General features: G+C 48.0%; 1 protein-coding gene across 1 annotated transcript; it reads right to left on the bottom strand.

Annotated features, from left to right (window-relative positions):
* Positions 1-668: 668 nt before the first annotated feature.
* Positions 669-3,653, bottom strand: LOC138378370 (transmembrane protein 185A-like). Its single transcript, XM_069463718.1, has 3 exons — positions 3,483-3,653; positions 2,764-2,887; positions 669-1,573 (listed from the first exon to the last, which is right to left on the bottom strand). Exons 1-3 carry the CDS (start codon positions 3,630-3,632, stop codon positions 1,329-1,331), a joined length of 519 nt encoding a protein of 172 aa, XP_069319819.1. The 5' UTR covers positions 3,633-3,653; the 3' UTR covers positions 669-1,328.
* Positions 3,654-15,647: the final 11,994 nt, after the last annotated feature.

Genomic DNA, 15,647 nt, shown 5'->3' with positions numbered 1-15,647 from the left:
GCATACCTTGGGGGAGACTTACTTCTGGAGGAAAAGGCACCGTTGGGAGCTGTGCCCCCGCCCCCGGCGCTACTTTCCTCACATCTCGCCACGAGAAGTGAGAAGTGATGCCCGTCTTTCGGTCATGTCAGCCGGGGAGTGTGGCGCAGCCAGCAGCACGCCCTGGTAATAACGCAGCTCCGGGCATCACAAAGGGGCTCAGGCTGCTTGGGGTGACATCACAACACAGCCAGCGCACGATCGAATGAAGGGCCAGGCCAGGCCAGACGAGTGACCTGTCAGCATGCCAACTTTCTGGTCCACGCAGAGTTCTCTCGATGGGAAAGACGACGTTGGAACACATTAGTGTTTCTGGTGACCTGCTATTCCGTAGGCGCAGATCGTGAACTGTCTCCTTGTCTCCTTGTCCTAGAGGTCTTGGGGCCAGGCAGAGCCACCGCACAGCACTGACTAAAGAAGTCAGGGCCCACTGATGGGGACGCTGGCCCACATCCCTCAGCATGGGATTGATGCTTTTAAGCACGCAATCAAGTCTAGCATGGTCCCCGTGCCGCCGGCTTCTACTTCTGCAGCAGAACACCTCCTCGTCTCCAGCACAAGCTTGTAAAAAAATACTTTAACAGAGTAGACTGTGCAGAACTAGGAGTTAACACCGTGTATTACGGTGCTAAAATATTTGTATAAATACTATACAGGCATGGAGTGACTCCATTAGAAAGGGCGCGCCCCTGAGCCGATTAAAAACTGCTGTCGGCGTGCCCAAAGAGAAACGACTTCCACGGTAGGAACAGGAAAAAGGAGGACTGTGCTGTGTGTCAGCACCCACCCGGTGCCTTAGAGACATCCTTGCAGTTCCTACTGACTACGCCAAGACCGGGACAACTGGCAGCTGCACGTGGGGGCCGGCTCTGTGGGAAAATACATTTTGGAACAACAGGTTGGATCGGAACGTTTAGCACTTTGAAAACCAGCCATGTAGAGAGATGTCCCTTCTGCGGGGCTCGTCAGCCAGCCACCACCCTGGCTCTGACGGGGACCAGTAACCGCCTCAGGCTCCCACCCAGACGGATGGAAATCGTTGCTCCCTCTTCCACTCTCCCTGGCAGCCAGGTCCGCTGACACACACCCTGGCCGGTCACCTGCCACCTCTGCGTCCCTTCGTGCTGAGTGGCTGACAGGCGTTGGATGCAAACAAGGCGTGAGATGGACGTACCTGGAAGGAGACCCAGCTCCACTTCCGGGGCTGGGCTGTGGGTGAAGAGGCGGCAGAGGGAGGTGGAGAGAGTGTGCGTCCCAGTCCACTTACGTGCTGTCCCCCGAGGTGGCGTTTAATCGGGCATTTCGATGTTTAATTTGGGAGGGGGAAGCACATACTTTCCAGGACTCTGCGTGATGACCACCCTGGTCTTCTTTCGAAACAGAGGAGCAATTTTAGGAGGTTCTGGCACTGGGGTTTCTTCAGTTTTCTCATTATCTTCGTGATGGAGATCGTATGAAATGTTTCCGTACTCTCGCAAAAATGGGAAGATTTCAAGCAGAAACTGACAGAAATGTTTGCGAATACCAAACCACCCTGAAAAATAAGAATTTTCTTTTTCAAACGCTAGGCCCAAGTGACTTTCGCATTACCCTTCTTTCCCGCAAAAGAAGTCCATTTTCTGCAGGGAGCTCAGAAACCGAGACTCGACAGGGCCTCAACCCAATAAGGGGCCAGAGTATGACCTCCAGCTCTGGGGTCCTCAAAGTGGGGTTCCCAGACCGGCAGCAGTACCATCCCCAGGGCCTTGTTCAGGATGCCATTCTCGGGCCCCAGCCCTGACCTCCTGAATCAGAAACTGTGGGTGGGGCTGGCGTGGGCCGAGGTCGCCCGCTTTTCCTGGCCTTTAGGGATCCTGCAGGGTGCTCAAGGTCGAGAACCACTGCCCTCATGAGTCTCCAATTCCTGTGGGGCCTAGACCACGCCGTCTTCCTCTAATCCTCCATGCCCAGGATAAGCTCTTGGGTGACAAAGGGTGTCCTCCAAGAAGAGGATTTGTGTCAGCCTGTGGAACCTGGGAAGGCGGCAGGCAGGTGTTGGCCCAGGCCAGGGGCCACCCCGAGGCCTGCCCCTCCTCTCTGTGCACCACCCAACCGTCGGCTCCGTGCTGGCCCTCCCAGGGCACAAGCAGCAAGCATGGCCTGGGCTGCAGTCCAGGCACTGCTCCCACCCCACTGGCTTCCAGAAGGGCAGTGCTCTGGGGTTGCATGCGATGGAGCTCACAGCCTCGTGAGGAAGGGACCCTCCCTACAGAGGGTTTCAAAACTGTGTGGCACTGCATGCAGGTGCAGAGGAAGAGAGGGCACACAAGGTGCACCTGACAACACTCACTCACTTCAGCAAGGACATGGGGGACGGGGAGGGCAAAGGGGCCCTAGGAGGATCTCGGGCTTCAGGTGGGAGATGTGGAGTTTTCATCTACTCCTCACAAGCCCTCGAAAGAGGCATCTTGATCCCAATTTTGCAGAGGAGGAAAGGGGAGCTGTGAGAGGCTGCTTGCCTTGTTTGTTCCTCCCTCAAATCGCAGGGAGCACTTGGAGGAAACCCTTGGCGCAGGCCAGGGGACGGCGTGCCCTTCCCTTGGAAGGTCCTAGAACTTCCTCAGCCCTTGCTCTCCAACATAGACTTCTAACTCAGGGTCCTCAGGCTCATCCTTTCATAGTTCGGGGACCCCTGCAGCCCCGCAGACACACAGGTGAAGGGCTTCTGACGTGCCGAGTACGTACAGTGGTTTCCTCCCTTCTGTCCGAAGGTGGTTGCCATCAGTGTGATCAAGGAGAGCCACAGGGGCACGAAGATGGGTATACAGGAGAACGCGTTGTGGCCGTCCAGTTTGTGAACCAGCAGAATCTAAAGAGAGAGACACAGTCAAGGTCCTTTTGACACGACGACGGAAAATGGACAACTATGTAAGCTGCACCTCTTCAGACGGCCCCCGCCCGGTGAGCTGTCAGAAGCGGAGAGGTCAGCGCCTCGGGTCTCGGCCAAAGACCACCCATCCTCGGGGGCTGCCAGGAGATGAGCTTTCACATCCCTCTCTAGGGTGAAGCAAAAGTCCCTCCGCTTGAAAAGTTTCCGGCCCCAGGAGTATTATGGGAAACTCCTCCTCCCCGTGTTCATTCAAAGGAGTCAATGGTGGCCATTCTAGAATTCCCCATAGAACTCAAATACGAAAATCCAATATCCAACTCGCCCTTTCAAAAAGTAGGACCTCAAGACACACAGTCGCATCAGCACTGCAAAGGGGCACTCCTCACTGCCAGCCCCTGCCCGCCCCCCAAGAGAAAGAAAGGACATTGTCCTTGGACAGACGCCCTATCCTGGAGGCGCGCTCTCGCTGCAGTTCCCAGGGATAGCAGGCTGCCTTTCCAGGTAGGCAGGGGGCTGTTGCAGGGAAGGGTGGGCCTTGGGGGCTGGGGAGGCTTCCCGTAGGTCGAAAGCTCACCTCAAAAGTGAGAAGAGGCACGACGATGGTCATCCAGCTCAGGGCCATTGTTATGTGAGTCCTGCGCTGCTCTGCAATCACGTCCATGCAGCGCAAGAACAGGACGGACCACACGATGTAGTAGAGGACCAGCAGGCACAGGAAGGACATGAGAATCCACAGGGGGACGCACACAACCTGAGGCAAGGAGGGCAGAAGAAGACTCTTTAGAGCTTCCACCCCAGCTTCCGGTGGAAGGCGGTGTCCACACCTTGCTGGGTCTCTCCGGTTAAGACGGCGCCAGCCTGAATAAGGACGGTCCCTCCTCCCAGGACTGCCGTGCGGACCGCGCGGGAAAGAAGAGGAGGTACGGTCTGCTTGCTGTAGGGCCTGATGCTGGGCAAACACACGTTCCGTCGTCAGTCAGTCAGTCCCTCCTCCTTCCGTGACAGCCCTGCATCCGGCCCCCACGCCTCTGCTCTTCCTGGGGTCCCTCCCTCCCTCCTTCCTACACTCACTCAGGCGCTGCCCCGCTCACTGGCTTCACACCCCACCGCACCGGCTTCTCAGGAAACATTTCCACAACCTGCTGGAGGTACTCTGGTGACACACTTGGGGACGGGTCCCCAGAAAGTTCAGCTGCCCGGGCTTCTAGGGACCCCCACTGCGTTGGTTGAACTTGGCAGGCTGACGCTGGGCACGCAACGCTATCCCTGTCCCTGCCACCATGCCCAGGTGAGTTCTGAGTATGTTGCTGTCCTACCAGAAAGACCTTGTCTCACCCGCAGGCAAGCCCAGAGGATAAGCCCTGGGGGCGTCACCTGGCCTGGCTCCCTTGTGTCATCTCTTCTCCCTCCTGCCCTGCCTCCCAGTTCTCCCTTTTCCTTTGATTAATTATGGTCCAGTAAAAGTGACTGTCTTCCTCTGGCATGCAGTTCCATGAGTTGGAACACACGTGTAGATTCTCACAGCCACAGGCAGGACACAGAGGAGCTCTCCCACCCTGTACAACTCCCTGGTGCTGTCCTCCTTCCATTGTCACACCCTCACTCCACCATAACCCCTGGCAACCAATGATCTGTTCTGTCTCTGTACTTTTGTCTTTGCTAGAACGGTACATAGGGGGAATCACAGGGCATGCAACCCTTTTGAGACTGGCTTCTGGCGATCAGCATGATGTCTCTGAGATTCATCCCCGTCGTTCCCTGTGTCCACAGGTGGTTCCCTTTCATAGCCTAGGGGTATTCCACCGCATGGACGACTACAGTTTGCTTCCCCAACGTCCATCGAAGGTGGTTTGCAGCGTTTGGCTACCCCAGACGAGGCTGCTACAAACACTGGAGTCTGGGTTTCTAAATGGCTGGCTGTTTCCGTTTCTCTAGGGTAAACACCCAGGAGAGTGGCTACTGGGTCACATGGCAACTGCACCTTTAACTGTATGGGAAGCTGCCAATCCGTGTTCCAGAATGCCTGTGCCCTTGTGCCTTCCTGCCAGGAATGTAGGAGCCTCCCGGTTCCTCTGCACCATCCCCCCATCTCCCTGCACCTGGCCCTGTCAGTGTTTTACAGTTTCACCATTCTGATAAATGTCAGTGTTTTAGAGTTTCACCATTCTGATAAATGTGCCGGGGACCCCATCTTGCCTGTCCCTGATGGGTAATGACGTTGAGCGTCTTTTCTGTTGCTTATTCCCCATGTGTATATCCGCTTTGCGAATTATCTGTTAAGCCTTTTGCCAATTTTTAAACTAGGTGTTTGCTTTCTTATTTTTGAGTTTTTAAGAGTTCTTTGTATGTTTTAGGTACTCGTCAGTGTTTTGATATGTGCTTTGCATATACTTCGTCCCAATCTGTGGCCTGTCTTCTTGTTCATTTCAATTTTGAGGATGTCCAGATTTATTTATTCATATATTTTATTCTAGGACTGGGGCAAAGAAAATACAAGATGAACTTAATATTTTGTGGTGTCGGAAAACAAGGAAATGCTTAAGAAATGGTGAGAAATATAAAAAAGATGATGCAGGAGCTCCCAAAGGCAAAAAGGGCTCCGCAAAGCTGGGAAATTTCAGCAAAAATATGAACAATGATAGTATTGAATTATAACCAATAGAATAGAATAATAATTTTGAGTTTTCTGATCTATGAACATGTTAATATGTCTCTGTTTATTTAGGTCGTCTTTAATTTTTCTCACCCATCTTTTGTAGTTTTCAATGTAGAGGTCTTACATACCTTTCATTAAATTTATTCCAAAATGTTTTATGTCTTCTGATGCTATTGATGGTGTACTTGACTTAGTGTCATTTTCATGGGTTTGTTGCTAGTATAGGGAAATACAATTGATTTCTGTATATTGAACTTGTGCCTTACAACCATGGTATGTTCGTTCACCTGTCAATTATATTTTTGGTTCCTTTATAGAATCTTTAGGATTGTCCACATTGATCTTCACGCTGTTTGCAACAAAGAAGTTTTATTTCTTCCGTTTACATTATTATGCCTTTTATTTCTTTCCCTCATTTTATTGCAATTGTTTAAATGTCTAATAGAAAAAAATTGAGTAGAAATGTGAAATAAGGTATTTTTGCCTTTCTCCCGGCCCTGGATAGAAAGCATTCTATATTTTACCATTGCGTGTAATCTTAGCTCTAGGTTTTTTGTAGAGTTTCTTTAACTAATGGAGAACATTACGATATATTTCTTGTTTGCTGGGAAGTTTAAAAAATGAAATGTATTGAAATTTTTAAATGATTCTCTGCATCTAATGGTCATCAGATCTTCTACGTTCTTACACATTTTCTGTCTATTTTGTTCCAACAATTACTGAAAAGTTAGATAGGTTAGAAACTTGGGCCCACATAACAGGACATCAGAGGAGGGATAAATGAAGGTAAAATAAAAAGCTTTCTTATTCTTTTTTTTTTCTTTTTTTTTTATTTCATCTTATTGTTATGGGGGATACAGAATTGCAGGTTATATACGTTGCCCATGTACCACCTTTCCCCCCAAGTCAGAGCTCCAGGCGTGTCTGTTCCCCAGGTAGTGCGCGTTGCACCCATCATGTAGGTATATATCCCTCCCTTCCCCACCCCCCCTTCCCGAGTCAGCACCTTCAAGTGTTACCATTCCACAAACGGTGCGCAATGCACTCATTGTGTAGGCATACCCCCATCCCCTCCCCCACCCCCCACCTCAGTCTGATATCCAATTGGTGTCGTTCCCAGATTTGTATTTAGGTGATGTTCAGGGAAACCAATTTTCTGGTGAGTACATGTGATGCTTGTTTTTCCATTCTTGGGATACTTCACTTAATATAATGGGTTCCAACTCTCTCCAGGAGAACCATAGAGATGTCGTATCTTCATTATTCCTTATAGCTGAGTAATATTCCATGGTATACATATACCACAGCTTACTAATCCAATCATGTATTGATGGGCATTTGGGTTGTTTCCACATCTTTGCTATTGTGAATTGTGCTGCTATAAACATTCGGGTACATGTGTCTTTGTTAAAGAATGACCTTTTTTCCTTTGGGTATATGCCCAGTAATGGGATTGCTGGGTCAAATGGCAGGTCTACTTGAATCTGTTTAAGATACCTCCATAATGCTTTCCACAGGGGTTGCACTAGTTTGCAGTCCCACCAGCAGTGTATGAGTGTTCCTGTCTCTCCACACCCATGCCAACATGTGTTGTTTTGGGTTTTTTTGATAAAGGCCATTCTCCTTGGGGTTAAGTGATATCTCATTGTGGTTTTGATTTGCATTTCTCTGATGATTAGGGATGTTGAGCATTTTTTCATATGTTTGTTAGCCATTCTTATATCTTCTTTTGAGAAGTTTCTATTCATGTCATTTGCCCACTTTTTGATAGGGTTGCTTGATTTTTTCTTGCTGATTTTCCTGAGTTATAAATAGATTCTTGTTATCAGTCCTTTATCTGATGTGTAGTATTCCAAAATTTTTTCCCATTCTGTAGGTGGTCTGTTTATTCTCGTGACTGTTTCTTTGGCTGTGCAGAAGCTTTTTAATTTAATCAGGTCCCATTCATTTATTTTTGTTGCTGCTGTGATTGCCTTGGGGGTCTTCTTCATAAATTCTTTGCCTAGGCCAATGTCTGTAAGAGTCTTTCCTACATTTTCTTCTAGAATTCTGATTGTATCACGCCTAAGGTTTAAGTCTGTTATCCACCAGGATTTGATTTTTGTGAGAGCTGAAAAAAAAATTTCTTATTCTTAACTGATCTAAAAGATAACTATTTGTTTAGATTAACAATAGTAACAATGTATCAGCTGATTAGTGTATATGGATAAATGACAGCAATGTTATTTTTAACTTTTTCCTCGTTTTGATTTCAGAATACTATGGGTGTACAAATGCTTTGGATACATATATTCCCTTCGAACCACCCAAGTTGGAACTACAAGCATGCTCAACACACGGACATCACGCACTGTACCCATCAGGTGTGAATTTACCCATCCCCTCCTCCCTCCTCACACCTGCCCGACACCCTATCAATGTTACTTCCATATTTGCACATAAGTCTTAATCAATTAATGCCAGTTGAATGGTGAGTGCATGCGGTGCTTGATTTTCCATTCTTGTGCTGCTTCACTTGGAAGAACGGGTCCAGCTCTATCCAGGATAACACAAGAGGTGCTAGATCACCATTGTTTTTTTTGTGGCTGAGTAGTTCCCATGGTATACATATACCACATTTTATTAGTCCAGTGATGTATTGATGGACACTTGGGTTGTTTCCACATCTTTGCAATTGTGAATTGTGCTGCTATGAACATCCGAGTGCAAACGTTTTTTTTATGAAATGTCTTTTTTTCCTTTGGGTATATACCCAGTAACGGGATTGCTGAATCAAAAGTTTAGTTGTTTTAGGTATCTCCATATTTCTTTCGATAGAGGTTGTACAAGCAGAGTGTGAGTGTGTGTGTGTGTGTGTGTGTGTGTGTGTTGTGGGGGACATGTCTCGCCCTGATGAGGTTGCCAATGAACATTCAAATACAGAAGAGGAACTAAAGCACAGAGAAGCTTGTATAACATGCCCTGAGCCACCAGCTAGTAAGGGTGGATGAGCAGAGACTCAACTCAGAGTCCAGCTGAACCCACAGGCCACACTGTGCTAGGAAGAGGTACCTGCCAGTGGCCAGGTTGGCCAGCCAGTAGCCAGATGACAAGCATCAAGAGAGAGATGGCTTGTCAGTTCAGACACTTGAATAACAAGCATCATTGCCCTTTCAAGAGCTTCATAGACAGACGCCAGGCAGGCTGCCCAGAGTCCGGAGCCTCTAGGGAAGATGCTACTTAAGTGAAGTCCCAGGGAGTCTCAGAGTGGTCCTAGGGAGTCCTGGAGCTGAACCACTGCTCTGCAGGCCCACAAATTCAATTTTAATAGTTCCTCTAGAGTTGACCAGGCTTTGGAGGCTACCTAGTAAAGGCAACACTACACTGACACACAAACCAGTTGTCAACCTCAAGGTTTCTCACTATTGAGCGAAAATTGACAGTCAAGCAAGCAGATGAGGCTATAATAATCAATGTTATAGTGGATAAGTGTTGGAGACATTAGTAAGAACTCATCTTTAACTTCATATACATATAGGTCATTACATCTGGAAATATTCCTAGGTGTATACGCATACACAGGTTATTACACACACATATAATTCCTTCCTCTGTCTGCAGAGAAGGCATAAAGCAACAATGCCCCGGTAACAATATGCTTACCTAGTGCCCCAGATCTAGGTTTCTAATACCATTCTCCAATAAAGAGAACAAGGAATCAGTGGAGAGATTGGTGATTCTAGAATTGAAGAAGGATTGGCCAGGAGCATGTTAAGGAAGAAAAAAAAAACAAAAAACAAGAAAAAATAGAATTGAGGAAGGAAATATACAAGATGAGCCCAAAGCATCTTGTAGTGCTTGAAAGCAAAAGAAGTGCTAATAAATTTTTAAACTCATATTGAGAGATGTACGAGAAAGGCATGTACAAAAGGCGCTAACAGAAAGAGCTCCGAATGGCCAAGCGTGGAGCAACTTGGACAACCAAATACATCAAGTTGCATTGGATTTTAAACCAAAGTATACAGTGAGTATTTATGAGCTCATGCTAAGAGAAATAAATGATCAACTGAGGGAGAATAGCTAAATTTCCCACGGAGCAGAATTCCAAATAATTTACACAGATATTCTCACTTCAGAAAAGTGGAGCATGACTCCCCACCACTCATAGCGTGAGCTGCACATAGTAACTGTCTTCCAAAGAACACTGTATAGAAAAGGAGAGTAAAAAAGTAACTTTATAGTATAGATAACTGACAAACACCTCAGGTGGTCACGGTCAATGTCATCAGTGATGAGTCATGTGATATATATTGCCTTGCTGTGATGTGATGAGAATGGCACTTCTCCTCTGTGGTCTTTCTCCCCCAAACCCACAACCCCAGTCTAACCATGAGAAAAGCACCAGACAAACCATAAACGAAGGTCATTCTACAAAATACCTGACCAGTACCCCTCAACACTGTCAAGGTCATCAAAAACAAGGAAAGTGTGACAGCCAAGTGGAGCCAAAAGACACATTACAACTAGACATAATGTGGTATCCTGGATGGAATCCTGGAAGAGCAAAAGAACATTAGGGAAAAACTAAAGAAATCTGAGTAAAGAATGGCCTTTGCTTCAGAACAAATAAAGCATCAACTGTAACAAACGTACCGTCCTCTTGTAAAATGCTAACAATAGGGGAAACTGAAACTGAGGGAACTCTGTTCCATCTTTGCAAATTTTTTTCAGATCCACCATACTTCAGAATAAAGTATATTGAAATTTAAAACTTAAAGAGCACAAAAGGAAACTTTGGAGGGTGATCGATATGTATCTTAAAAAAAAAAAAAAAAAAGAAAAAGAAAAAAGAAAAACAAAAAGAGAGAAAGGGGACCAAACACAAGTACAGAGAACTAGGCAACATGAAGCCAACATTCCTGAACAGTCCTCAGCAATTGCCTCCCCCTCAGCCTCCCAACGTGGCCCCTGGCCCTGGCCAATACCCCGGAGCTCTGTACCCCTTCTCCAGCCCTCAAGCACCACCCTAATCCAGCCTCACAATTCATCTCACCTGGACTGTGGCAGGAGCACCCTAAGGAGGCAAGCTGTTAGACGTGGGACCTCTTACTGGCTCAGGAAGGGCCACAGGACACCTGCCAGGAGTAACTGCCACAGGGGAGGGCTGGCAAGAGCCAGGCAGGAAGTCAGCCCCTTGCCAAGGAGGCTGGAGTTCAGAGCAGGGCTTTAACCGTGGCTGGTGGAACAGGGAGGCTTCTCAGGGGAGCAGGAACGTCCTGGGAGGCCTCACACCAGCCCCTCGGCGGGGCAGGCTCAGGCCATCCAGAGAACCGCAGGACCTTCCCACGGCTGGGCGCGGGGTGGCTCTTGTCTGCTCTGCCCTGCCCCGGTGAGGATTGGCTCATCCCGGGGTGGCGTGTGCCCACACAGGAGGCTGCTGCGAAGGCTGCCGGGGCCTGGAAATCCCTCCGGGAGAGGCCGTGGGAGGGGGTCCTAGCTGCTGCATCCCTGCAGTCCTTAGCCACCTTGGGGTGTGCACTCTCCCACACCCATCAGCTCGCTCCAAGAGGGGCACGCGGTGTCCTTGCTTCCATCCTGCAGTGCCCCACAGGGTCTGCCCCTGGCCTTTCCTGGGAGCACCCAGCTCATGCTGTGGCCCAGGGCTCCAGCTCTCCTCTGGCCCCATTCTGCCCTCACGTCCCTCCCCGGGCCGGCCCAGGGCAGCTCAGATGGATCTGGCGGGTGCTCCTCCTCACATCTCTCCTGGGCGGCTGATCCTCACCACAGCCCATGTTCTTCAGGACCCCAAAGCCCTCTCCCTTCCCCCTCCTTTCCAAATCCTAAAATGGGTCTGGGGGTGCTCTGGGGCCTGGGGAGGGTCCTGATGCCCACCATCTGCTACAGCCTTTAGTCTGCTCAGACTTCCTGTCTGGGGACACCATGGCCCTAGCTGTCTCTGTGGGTGGCTGACAGGACACTCCTGCCCCACCCCTCTGGATCGACCTCAGAAAGGAAAACTTCATAGTGATGCAGTTAAAGAGATCATCACTTCAATGAAAGGTTGGGCATCACATAAGAAAGCATTTGAATTATAACTCCCCATCATAGCGATTTGTCACTCATTCTCGCAACAAGGAGTATTATTTACCAACCACTAGGAGACTGACCAAAAGGCTTCATCATCTCCCACCAGCTCTACCTGAAGGACAATATTTTGGAAAGGGATTCTTAATTTTTAAATTTCAAATAAAGGGAATTGCATATAAACATCGCCACCGGCCCCATCTTGGGCTGAGCAGTTGTCAGTGGAGAGGCAGCAAGGGTACAACCCCAAGCTGGGCTGGCTGAGGCTGGGTACGGGAGAGTGTTGACAAGGTGCTGCACAACAGAGGTGATGAGGGCTCCGGGGGAGTCCTAGGAAAAGAAACTCTCAATCCCATCAGGGCCATTGGGGCTTGTGCCTCAAATGGAGCATATCGCCGCTCTCAGAAGATTAATTGCTGGGTGTGTCTCAGGGGCATGAGGGCCGCAGGTAGCAAGATGGATTTCCTGCAGTGGGTATCCTATGGGGCAGCACCTCTTTTGAAGGTATCCGCCCCTTCCCAGGGCAGTAAAGGCACAGAATCTAGTTTCTCACATCTGAGGAAGCAAACGTGTGTGACTTAAGCCCTGGATGTAGAAATGAAATGGTCTGTGTTTTGTCGTCGTCATGTATTGAGAATGAATCCCCCACACCTGTGGAAACTTCTATAGAAACGGTTGTGGCAATAATGTTTCTGCTCACATTTCAATAGCAAAGTGATGTCATATGACCCCTCCTAACCAACAAGAGGACTGGCGATGTATTGGTACGATTTGTCCTGGCAGAAGAAAATGAGAACATGTGGATGAGGACTTGTAGTCTCTCCCTTAAACTGTTACATAGTAGGTGCTCAACTAAAAGAACTATTTAATATTATAATTTGTTATGTCAATAGTGTTCTTTATTTGTTGGAGGAGTTTCTGAAAAAGCCAATTTGCCTGAAAATTCTTCAGCTTTTTCAAGTGCCAACTATGTGGCGGGTGCTTTCAAATACAAGATCACATTTAATTTTCAAAGGATACTGTAAATCCCAGCAGGGAGGATTCCCTTTCTTCACTCAAAGGCACCTTTCTGCACTACCTTTGCAATAACCCCTATACTCTCAGTAGGCTGAGAATATTCTACTTCCTTTTGCTTCGTGGTCAAAATCTTAACCTGTGAGTTTCTGCTACCCTGCTGCCTCCAGAACACCTGTGCAGGTGCCTTTAGTCACACTGAAAGCCAGTATGTTCCCCTGGAGCAGGTGCCAGACAGGAGGCAGTGGAGGGCTGGTTAATTTCTTTTGATTTTCAAATTCCAGCTAGCATGCCCACCAAGGAACCATGTCTCACCTCCAGGGTTTTAGTTCACTTCAGTACAAGTTTGCCCCACAGTGATTTCCGTGGTCTTTCCTCATGTCTCGCTTAGGAGACTTTGGTTGTGACCTCCAAAGTAAGCTCATTCATTTGCATATGTGTTCAGTGGCCAGTTTCAAATAAAACTCTCCATTAAATTCCTATGGCAAATATCAGGGTGGCTTCTCTCCAACTTGATGTGTCAAGAATGAGTACGTACTAAGGCACACTCCACTCCCCACCCGTTTGGAGAAGTGTGGGTGTACTTGGGCACGCAGACAGGACGACTGGATGTCTAAAGGTCTCTGTCCAAAGTGAACCTTTCAGTTGAAGGGGCTGTGGCTATCACACAGGCTCCAGGGGGAGCTGTGGGAGAGCCAGGGGGCTTCTGCAGGGGCTAGGGATGCTCTGTGTCACAGGGAGGCCAGTGATTCTGTGCAGCCTCCAGAGGAGGCAGCAGGGAGGAGCTGGCAGCAGCCCAGGTTCCAGAGTCAGGAGGCAGGCCACATGGCAGCAAGCAGGGGAAGGGCTCTGTGATGTGGGAAAGTGCCAGGGCAGGACAGGAAGGCCCCCATCGGAGCAGTCAGCTCTCAAGGAACCGGAGGGCACAGGCAGCAGGACCCTAGGTTAAGCAAGCCCACAGACTATCCCCAGATTGTATTGCATTATCATCATCACCTTCCTTCCTTAGGCCTGCTTTCAGTACCACAGCCACAGGGTCCTTCTTTTTGTCCCCTGAGAGACAGCAAGGAGTACTGAGAAGAGAAATGAATTCAGAGACAGAGCTCTACCTAAGGCTGGGAGGAGTGGGAACCGTGTGTGGGCTGTAGAAGAATTCAGAGCAGGCTTGTCATTTACCAGCCATATGATCTTGGGAAAATTACCCAGCAATGTGAGCCTCAGGTTCTTCGTCCGTAACGTGGATTTAAGTAGTGTCCTGTAGGAATGTTGGGATGTCGGAAATGTATTAAAACTCCCGGCACAGTGCCTGGCATACATGGGATCTTTAAATGACTGTCATTTATTTCTAATATTATTTTTGACCCTGGACCACTCTCTCCTCTGGAAAATATTTCTGTTCTCCAGGTCATCTCAGAGGATTTGCAGCTGAATAAAAACCTGAACCGAAAATCACACAAAAATGCTGCCCAGTAAATGTTCCACGAGGATTTATTATTTGAAGTGTAGGCGAGTCTTCCCCAGTTAGATACAACTAACGTGAATATTCTAATAATACATGGAGTTAAGGCCCAACTACTTTCCTTCCTCCCAGCTTCTCTTCCATCTAAACCACTATTTTCATTCATTTCATCACCACCCAAAATCTAGATGTTGCTTAAAGTTGTCCAGGTTACACTACAGATAACCTAATTAAAATTCCATTTTGATAGAGTCAGCTCTGGTTCTCCCAGCTGGGCAGATGAATACCTGGACAGTGACTTCAGGGCCTTATTTCATGGGAGACTCACCCTTATCCCTCAGGGAATACATGCAGACAATGGGAATCGATCACCTGATTCTTGCACTGTGCTCAGCCACAGGGGGACAAGAGCACAGGACACCTTGCACACTTGCCCCAGCTGGAGATTCCTCTCTGCTTTGCTCACCATCCAGAAGGAACTGCTCAGGGCAGTTCTCCCTTCCAGGCTTTGCTCTCAGCCCTAAGTCACGAGTCACATGGTCTGACAGTCTGGCCCTGCCCCCACCCAGCTTCATTACAACCAACTCCCACAGAAGGAACTGCAGTTTCCCCAAGCCCCAAACCGCCCTGGCTCAGGGCCCTCACACCCCACTGCTCTCAGCAGAAGCACCACCCTTCAACCCTTCCGTCACATGTTCTTTAGGGCTTCGAGGCCATCTCACCACCTTAATTATAAGACTGCAGCTCCTAGACTCTCTAATTCTATGGGCAGGGGTGGGTCTGGCTTACCCTAGGGTATCTTTTATCCCAGGGCCTTCCAAAGAGCAGATGCTCAATGAATATTTGGGCAACAAATGTGACAGTGAGCAGGGGCTCTTATTTATTGAGAATAAATTTCGCTACATTCTCAAATAACCCAAGCAAATTCACAAACACATGTATATTTTTTAATTTTATAGAAAAACATATGAAAGGGAATAAGATGCCAAGAAATAACTGTCTTTAAATTGTATTTCTCTGTTTCACAACTCCATATATTTAAATGCAACATTCTTTCACATTTCCAAGAAAATTCGCATGGGAATTAAAATCCAATTCCACCCTGTTCCAAGCAACAAAATGAAATGGAAGGTTTCCCTATTTGTTTTACAAAATAGCAAACTCTTACTTTTGATAAGCAAAATTATATGTGTGTTCAATATCATTCACCAATTTAGATGCTGAAGTTAATTAAATCTTCTATGCAAAAGAACAAAGTTTGTAAAATTCCATAAGGAAAACAAAGATCAATTTCTAAGTCACCCAAATGTTGTAACAGGAACACAAAAAGGTTATTATACACCGGTGGTTTCCCCAAGCTACTCGGACCCTCCACTATGTAAAACACTGACTGCTCTCTTCAAACACAGAGTAAAGAAACGACTCATTTCTCATGGGGCAGGAGGAGCTGCTGGAAGGGGACCTGGATGTGTACTGGCCCTGCCCCCTCATTGGCCCTGGCTTCAACTCCTGCTCACACCACCTCTTCCTCATCACTCAAAGCCTCT

Source organism: Eulemur rufifrons, chromosome 30 (genome assembly GCF_041146395.1).
Source record: "Eulemur rufifrons isolate Redbay chromosome 30, OSU_ERuf_1, whole genome shotgun sequence".
In the NCBI taxonomy this organism is placed as follows: Eukaryota; Metazoa; Chordata; class Mammalia; order Primates; family Lemuridae; genus Eulemur; species Eulemur rufifrons.
The sequence above is the reverse complement of the archived record's forward strand: the minus strand, read 5'-3'. Positions and strand labels throughout refer to the sequence as shown.

Excerpts from the sequence above, each read along its gene's own strand:
- LOC138378370 (XM_069463718.1), bottom strand. The coding sequence starts at position 3,632 with ATGTCCTTCCTGTGCCTGCTGGTCCTCTACTACATCGTGTGGTCCGTC. Across the intron at positions 2,888-3,482 it reads TGCCTCTTCTCACTTTTGAG|ATTCTGCTGGTTCACAAACT; the intron begins GTGAGCTTTCGA and ends CTCTCTCTTTAG. Across the intron at positions 1,574-2,763 it reads ACAGAAGGGAGGAAACCACT|GGTGGTTTGGTATTCGCAAA; the intron begins GTACGTACTCGG and ends CTTATTTTTCAG.